At 39.5% G+C, this 9,415-nt stretch overlaps 1 protein-coding gene across 1 annotated transcript; it reads left to right on the top strand.

The window, feature by feature from the left end:
* The first annotated feature begins 5,519 nt into the window (after positions 1-5,519).
* LOC113711410 (protein ALP1-like) lies at positions 5,520-6,997 on the top strand. Its single transcript, XM_027234577.1, has 3 exons — positions 5,520-6,056; positions 6,148-6,379; positions 6,549-6,997. Exons 1-3 carry the CDS (start codon positions 5,520-5,522, stop codon positions 6,995-6,997), a joined length of 1,218 nt encoding a protein of 405 aa, XP_027090378.1.
* The last annotated feature ends 2,418 nt before the right edge of the window (positions 6,998-9,415 follow it).

The raw sequence follows: 9,415 nt of genomic DNA, 5'->3' as shown, positions 1-9,415 counted from the left end.
CATCCATACAGTCCCAAATATATCAAAAGATTTAAGTTCTCAGTACATTCAACCCTAATCGAGCGACTGGTGCGAGTACAATTATAAAATTCAAAACAACTAGACTACGTTAGTCTGTACACGTCTCATGCCTCGCTTGTACCCCCTGTAAGGAAAATAAATGGAGTGGAATGAGCTAAAAGCCCAACGAGGTTCCAAATAGCAAATTGACCATTATTTATAAGTACAATTTTTTGATATAGCAAAGTTACGAGCATGAAGAGTTCATAAAAGTGAGCAATAACCCTTCAAGTAGCAATCTCAAAATGAGCGAGTGTAAAAATTTTTCAGAAGAATCAATAATCCAATAAGCAATAATCATTCCAAAATATAAGGATATGGAAGGTTCTCAGGAGCCAAATTCCCAGTGCATCACCAGAGCTTGATCAAGTAATAGTTGACACTCCGTCAACCTTCAAGTAAATAATCAATCCAGTAGAGCACCACTTACACTAATCAACGTCCACCATTCAAACCCCCTACTGGGCCCAAAATTCTCAATAAACACGGGTGGTAATACTCGAGTATACCGATTAGTCGAGGAGATATCACTCCACTCGACAAACAAGAGACCCGGGGTTCATTACCCAATCGATCAAGCCCTTGTCGGCTCGACTCGAGTAACTTGCCGCAGGGTTTCTGGACTTCCAGGAAGTGCTCACAACATAAACAAGTGTATCAAATCATTTTCAACAATAAACAAGTATATATCAAATAAGGGCAAGTGCGATAAAATACACTCTTGCCCGATCAAACCAGTCATATATCATTCAACCATATTGATCAAGTATTGGAAACAAGTGTCCAGTTCAATCAGGTATTTGGAAGCACTCACCAAAATGAAGTGCCCCTAGTAATCACGTCTGGGTTATACTCCGGGTTCGGAGTCCAAATCTGCGATAAGACTATGGCTGCGTTTGGTTCCACTGTTTTTACCAAAAACAGTTTTGTAGTCAATATACAAACGATGGTCAACAGGTTGTATTTAAAATGCTACAGTCCCGCTTAATCCATACGGTACCGTTTAGCAGCCCAAAATGTTAAAACAAGTCCCGTTCCTCCAATCACCTCAGCCACAACTTTCCCTTCTTCACTTTCCTCTTCACTACAGCAACAACCGAGGACCGCATTCGGACACAAATCACCTCCAGTTAAGAGCTCATATGCTTCTAATCCGTGGATGTTTGGTGGCGCGCAGCTAGAACAAGTTGGAACCTAGCTTGTCCAAGAGCATTTACAGCTTATCGAAGGCTGTTTTTGCAAACCAGTGACCAAGGAGCTGAGTATCCGCAACGCAAAAAGGAACAAGAAGCGACAGGAACTTCTATCAGAAGTACCGAACTAGCGTAATCAGTGCTTGGCCATCAGCTTGGATTTGGCGTTTCGATCGCGATTCTACTTGCTCAGCGAAGGAGAGTGAAGTTTCCGCCGCTGCTCAGTTGTTGCGCCGTTGAGGTTGGTTGACCTGTTCACTTGATTGGGCCCTAATTAATTTGAACTGTTCACTTAATAGGGCTACAGTACTTAAATCAATTTTGAAACCGGCATGTTTTGGGGGCTCTGAACTACCATTGTGGTGATAGTATATGGTAGAGACAGAATGGAATACCTATTTTGAAACCGGCTTCGTTTAATCTCCCCAAATCTACGGTAATTTTGGTAGTAATTTTCTTCAGTTCCGGTTTGGAACTGATTTTTGCAATTCACACTGGCATCTTCACCATTTATTTGCTTTCAATTCTTACTTTTTGAGAATGGCCCAATTAGTCAGGACACAGGGGACGTATACCCACGTATCCCAGAAAAAAATATTTAGCTTGTCTGCACTTGCCCATTTCTAGTGCGCATAGGAGATATTTTAGCAGCAACTCATGGTATATATGCATCGTGTTAACTAAATGAATATCAACCTAATTTTCTAAGTATTAGATAGTTGATAAGTTTGTGAGCTGTTAGCTTAAATTGATCCGTATATTAATGCCTGTTATCTGTGAATAGGGTATTTGTTCCTACACTTTAATTTTGTGTAAGAAATTTGATCAGTTGGGAGATTTACATATTAAGCACCACTGCTATTTTTCTTGAGTTATTGCAATTGGATTACTGAAATTATATGGCCCCTGTGATATGCTGGGCCAAGCTGGTGGAATATCGATTATTTACAGCGGCTGTTGTTGTTGTACTTGAGCTGCCTTTCTTAATTAGTGAAGTTTTATTGGGTGGGCTCGCGAAATTTTAATTAGTCCTACGCAGCGGTTGCAAATTGAGGACCTTTTAGCTGTGACTCATTTGGTTTTGAGTGCAACATAAGCTGGCCTTATTCGAAACTTGGCTCTAGTTCTTATGTGAAGCTGTTTTGGACCTGTGAGAGTTTTGTCCCACAATATGATAACCTGACCTGAATTTCACTTTCTATTTTGGAACTGTTTTATTTGCTTGGTACATTAAAATGGATGATATTTTACAGCTTTGCAAACGACTAGGGGTGCTATCCGTTGTTCTTTATATTCGGCTACGGGAGAAAACGATTTGCGTCTTTGTATAACAAACTACTTCAAGGTGAGTTAAACTGACTAGGTGAAAAATTTCTGTAGATGCTGTCCCAATATTGGCTTAGATTGTATCTAATTTCCCGTTTAAGGCGACCCTAAGCCTGTTTTCTGGTTTTGACTTTCCTAAAGAAAACAAAGATGCCCAAACCAAAAGGTCCTAAGGAACGTATCAATTTCACGCCGAAGATGGAAACTGCCATTGCTGAACATGTTCTGAACATGCATAGGAATGGGGAAATATCATCACAGACCATCGGGAGCCACGTTGTCCCTCAGATTACTAGGATGCTCACTGAGACTTTCGGGGTTTCATTCCCCCGCGATACTATTCGGTCGAAGTACTATGCGCTTCAGAACGTAACTAGGCTTTACATTTCGTTCAAGAAGCGTGGCACTGCTATGGGCTGGGACTCAACCAACTTCACCTTCATGATGGATGATGAGCGATGGAGTCATCTACTTCAGGTATAATACTTAGTCCTATCCTTTAGCTTATACGCTGTTATCGTTATATATTTTCTTTTATAAGCTTGGTTTATAGAATTGTGGTAGGTTTTTTGACCATTATTAGTTGTATGTATTGTTCAGCTGTGGAATTTGCCTTATTTATTTGTAAAAGTTGTTTGTTCCTAACAGCTGTTGTGTTAAATTGTTAATTGGGCTTTTGCTTATTTTTAAAACCTGTTTTCTTCTTTTGTAGGTCAACCAGGGATACAATAGATTTAGGAACCGGTGTTGTCTGGTCTTCCATTTGCTTGAAGAAGTCTTCATGAATTAGGGGGCTACTGGGGATTTTAGCGCCGGCTTTGGAGTATCGCCCCTCAATTCGGGCGATGAATTGGAAATGGAACACGCTGCGAGCAGAGGTAGGGGCAAGGGGGTTGTGGATGTCGATTCATCAGATGGAGGAGATGCCGTTCCTGTGACCCGGAAAGGGAAAGAGAAGGTTAAGAAGGGCAAAGGAAAGCGCAAATCGGGGGACATGTCAACTGAGTCATTCTTTGCGCCGTCCTCCCCCCAATTCCAGAAATACGTCCGAGTTTTAGACAGCATCGAGACACGATTGAGCGGTAAAGGGAGCTCTGGGATCTCCGGTTCGGTCTCTTCTCCTGCTAAGAGCAAACAGGCTCCAGTTGATGAAGATGAGGAGCTGGTGGCTGCTTTGGCCACTTTGAGCAGTCTGAATTTGGACCGAAGTGTGCGCTTCCAGATGGCTGATCTGCTAAGGAATCGGCATAAGCGTCTCATTTGGTTCTTATGCGCGGACGACGAGGACCGCCTTGCCTTTGTCAGACATCGAGGCTTCCTCTCCCCCCCCTTAGCATGTCGTTCAATCCAGCCCAAAACTATTGCGGCAGCCTTCGTCTTAGTTTTCCCCATGCCTTAAATGGATTTGATCTATTCGTTTGGATTTATGTACTTGGAGTTGACATTGGCCTGTGTTATTCATTTCTTTACTGTACCGTGGACCCAATTTAGTTTTTTTTTTTCTTGTGAGATGAAGTTGAGGTTACAAAAATTTCGGATAATTTATTTGGTTGCGTTTATAAATGTTGGTTGAATTGTTTACTATATATTATTTGTTGGGAATGGTGCACGGATTTTCATTTTGTGTGACAGGAGTTGCCGCTACATTTTTTTGTGAGCCGATGGTCATCTTTGTTTGTATATTTTTTAACATTTGGAGCTGGTTCAGGTTATTTCTGAATACCATCTGCATGTTCAGGGACCATCGTGTGTTAAATAATTTGAGTGTGCTTCTCAATATTGGTTGCAGTAGTGCTTCTCAGTATTGGTTGTTAGGAAATAGTGCAATGCCGTATATATTAGGGAGCCATGTTCCTAAATTAATTTTATTGGCATCATTTAATATCTATTCTTTGGGTTTTTCTGTTATCACATTCACACCGGGGCCTGTTATCATTTTATCCTTGTGTCATTCAGGGAATGTTTACATAATTTACTTGTGCTGGGGATAGCAATATTGGCTGATGTTCACTAAATATCAACTGTGGCCCCGTAAAAGTGCAATGGCTAATATTTTGTGTACTCATAGTTGCCATATAAATTTTTTGGTTTTCGTGTTTTCTAGTATTAATTACTCACAGTTATTTTCTCAGATAGCTAGGTTTATGTCTGCTAATTTAAACTCCTTATTCAGTTATTTTCAAAATAATATTTGAACTTGTTTGCTACACACTGTACGATATTTACTTATTCAACTTGTGAGTCTTTATATGAAATGGTTGAACTTGTTTAATTATTTCACCTGTGTACAAGGATAGTTGACATTTTTTTTTCCATTATATTATTGGCATTCCCCAAATGTGCCTGTGAGTGTTTATAATTATTAAGTGAACTTATATATAAAATAAACTTGTTAGGAGATTTACTTATTGCACTTTTGACACTTTGTAATAAATGGTTGAACTTGTTTAATTATTTCACTTGTTTAATCTATGATTAAGAATATTTCAGGTTATTTTAGGCATAGGGTTTTGTCTATTTTTTTCTTCATATTGAGGATATTGCTATTAATTTATTTGTGAGTGTTTATAATAATGGGTTGAACTTATTTAGTAGAATTTGTTGGGGATTTCAGCAATTGACTCAATTGGTTTACATGGATATCAACCTTTAAATGAGGTTGTGAGTTAACATACGAGGAATTATGTGCTTATTTCCTCTTTTAGTATTCATAGTTACACCGTTTTTGCATTATATTGAGGATATCAACCTAATGTTTTCGTGTTATTACACATATATAATGCTTGGATGTTTGTTTCTTTATAATTATTTCTTGGAATTTGTATCAATTGAGGTTATTATTTCTTGGTTGATAATATTTCACTTGTACTACTAGAATAGGGTTTAATGTTCTTCAATCACTTGGCCAATTTCAGAGTTCAAAGTTGTTGCTGTGCGAAGATGGACAACGATGGGCACATTCAAGGAGGTCAACTGGATGACGAGCTAGATGATGAGGAGCTCGACAACATCCTTATGTACGTCGTATTATTGGGTTTCATGTTCTTTTTCCAGGATACACATCAGCAGGTCCCAAGAAGACGAAGAGTACGAGATAGCGCGCTGTCAGGGAGAGATTATGTGGTTGAGATTATTAACGGACATGAAGACCGAATTATTCAGAATATGCGCTTGGATGTTCCTCAATTCCTTTTGTTGTGCGATTTATTGCTTAATCGGGGTTACTGGCATGCATATCCTTCTCAAAGAGTGGGGGTACATGAATCCGTTGCTTTAACCCTAATGTGCCTGAGCCATGATGAGCGGCACCGGGTATTAGCCGAGCGGTTCCAGCACTCAACGGAGACGATTGATCGACACGTTCGTCGTGTCTTACGAGCTTTGGTTCGGCTAGGTCGTGATCTCGTTAGGCCAAGAAACGTCGATGACACGCATCCTCGGATCTTGAACAATGGTTTGCTCATGCCGTGGTTCCGAGTATGTATCTCATTTTTAGTTGGACATGCACTCTCATGTAGGTTTCTGCGAGCATGTGAAACTTATAGCCAAACTTATTTCACTTATATAGGATTGTGTGGGAGCTTTAGATGGGACCCACGTATCCGCTTGGTGCAGAGCAGAGGTAAGAGAGAGGTTCAGAAATCGGCATGGCGACTTATCCCAGAATATACTTGCTGCCTGCGATCATGATATGCGGTTTGTCTTTGTTCGGGTCGGCTGGGAGGGTAGTGCTCATGATGCCAGAATTCTCCAAGAGACCTTGCTTGATCCGGGCTCAGGATTTCCAATGCCACCGCAAGGTAATTTAATTGAAATGCCTTTTTAGAATATGTCTGGTAACGAATTACTTTTATAATACAAGACAGTAGGAAATAGTCTCTTTTGTATTTGACAGATTATTTACAGCATTTGTTTCTGTAATAAATGAGTAGGGGCTATAACATGAAACCTATGTCATTAAATCAACAGGAAAATATTATGCAGTAGATGCTGCCTACAGAAATATGCCGGGGTTTATGGCTCCGTTTAGGGGTGCACGGGGCACACCTCATGAGCGAGCAGCTAAAGCGCTGTTCAATAGGCGACATGCATCAGTTAGGAATATTATTGAGCGTACATTTGGAGTTCTTAAGAAGCGATTTCCAATACTCAAAGGTCCAATGCAGAACTACCTGATAGCAACGCAAAATAATATTGTGCTTGCATGTTGTGCTCTTCACAATTTTATGCGCGATTATGTGCCGAATGATGAGTACTTCAATGAAGAAGCGATAAATGGTGCCTTTGCAGATGCACACATAGCAGGGGAACAAGTGCAGATGGGTCAACCTATCGATATGTCGCAGCAGGGCATAGATAACTGGAATGAAGATCGGCGGGCAATGGCGGCGCACATGTATGTGAATGCTAATAACTAGACTCTAGTGCTTGGCCTAGGACCAAAAGTGTGTTAAATCAGCTTCTGATTTGTACTTAAATGTTTAATTCACGTTCCTGGTGAATGAGGGATTACTTTTAATTTGGCTCCAGTTAATTGTGTTATTGCTTGTCCAGGGATTTGCACATTTGAATTATATTTGCGGACTCATACTTTGCTCTACAACCTCAGTAAGTATTCAGTTTGCCGGTTTAGTTCACGTGAGTTTGTGAATGGTGACGTACGAATAAGTCATGACCGAGTTAAGTTCTAGGCACATTTTTTACAGTGCAAAATTTGGTTGAAACTTTGCCAACTACTTTAGGAAATTGCGGGAGGGGACATAATTTAATGGCCAATATTTTGCAAACATAGCGAACGTATTGGCCAATTACACATTTGGACCCTTAGATCCCCTGTTTTGGGGGTGTTACACATAAACTAGTTTTTGAAATACAATAAAAAATTTTAAAAAGTACTATAAAAGGTAATCAAAAAATTAGTTTTATTTTTTTAAAAAAAATTTTCAAGAATGTATCTCAAAATATTTTCTAAAAACTTTTATATTCTTAAATATTTCAAAATATTTTCCAACATCCAATCCAAAATATGCTCTAAAAACTCTGCTACAGTAAAGTTTTATTTTTAAAAAATCCCACAAAAACAGCTAATCCAAACGAAGCTGTTTTTCAAAAACAGCTCAATCCAAACGCATGTGTTTTTCAAAAAATAAGAGTTTTTCAAAAACAACAATCCAAACGACAATGCGTGTTTTTAAAAAACTGCTACAGTATTGTTTTTCAAAAACACCCCCAAAAACAGGGAATCCAAACGCAGCCTTAGTTTCAGAACTTTAAAAATCGACTAAGATTCGAAACGTAGACGTTTCGTTCAATAAGAATCACGACATGGAAATTCACTTGGAGAATATTCGTGAAACACTCGGTCGCTTTTCAAACTATATATCTTTGTAACATTTATACTTGGAAATGCCATTTGAGTCGAAAGTACAAGGAAAACGTATTTCTAGTAGTCATGGTTGTATTTCTCAAGGGTACAAGTTCGGCCAAATCCTTACTTGTATACCTCGGAAAAAGAAGACTCAAATATCCTAGATAGTTCAAGTGGTAATGTCACGACCCCACCTCCCCCTAAGGCGAACCAGAGGGTTTGGCGGGCCGCCTGCCCGGCTCTCGCCGGGACTCAGTCGTTCACTAAAGTCCTCAATTGAATTACAAGAATAAACCTCAAATATTACAATATAAATCTCATATATTACATCAAATTCCTCAAAAATTACATATCAAAAGCGAAGCGTCCACGCTTCCACTGCGCCACTCTGATCCTTGATACCAACTATTATACAGGAGGAAGTCCAAAGCTAGACTATTACACATCCAATCAATTCTAAACATTCAATACATTCCCAATATGAACGATTACACAAAAGGAAATCCAAGTTCAATCCATACATGATATAATCCATGATAAACACTACAAGCCACTCCTTCGCCTTGAGCCCTGTGAAGGGGAATAAAATATTTTTGGGGTGAGCTAGAAGCTCAGCGAGTAACCAGTAAAATCAGTTATCAAATCAGTTTCACAATCGTTCATTTCAATAATGTCATTTCAATATGGAGTATCAATAATTCAAGAAACATTTACAATGGAAAGCAATAGTAACATTCATGAAAAGGATACATTCGTTCTCCTGTCATTTCATTTCATTGGGTTTCATTCGTGCATTCATTCACCCCGTCCCTGGCTTTTGGCCAGGCTCCACCAACCTACAAGGTAATACTCGAGTATACCGAAACGTTCACCCAAGTTCCTAGTCGCCCGACCGAGTCCGCTTCTGGCTCGAGACGACCGGTAACAAGGGGCAATGGCCAGTTCAGCCCAAAAGGCTTACATTCATGCGCAAGTAGCATTTAATCATTAATCATTGAAAATTTCATATTTATTTAGGTCGAGTGCGATAAAGTACACACTCGCCTAGAAAACTCGTTTTAACAATCATTGAAAGCAAAATCAATAATAACAAGACACTGATATGCAAGCACGCATGATATGCAAGAAAACAGTTCCAAAAGTAACTTTGAAAACAGTTCAAAAGCAAATAATGCAAGAAATGGTTCATAAATAATTTTAGAAATAGTTTGAGGTCACTCACCTCCACGGCTCTGAAACCATCCATCATATTGCATTACTTCACTCAAGTCCAAGCCCTAAAGCACAAACGCAAAGCAATCAAGCCCATTCCAAATTCGGACAGCATTTCCCCTGAATTTGCTAACTTTTCCAGCCATCACGGCTTCATTATATCCTAAGCCAGTCCCAAAGGTACACACACAACAACAAGTTCATCCAATAGCCATTCAGCAAGCTCCAAGTAGTACTAGTACAAGTCAAGCTAGGG

The sequence above is a fragment of the Coffea arabica genome, chromosome 10e (genome assembly GCF_036785885.1).
Source record: "Coffea arabica cultivar ET-39 chromosome 10e, Coffea Arabica ET-39 HiFi, whole genome shotgun sequence".
NCBI classification, from domain to species: Eukaryota; Viridiplantae; Streptophyta; class Magnoliopsida; order Gentianales; family Rubiaceae; genus Coffea; species Coffea arabica.
The sequence above is the reverse complement of the archived record's forward strand: the minus strand, read 5'-3'. Positions and strand labels throughout refer to the sequence as shown.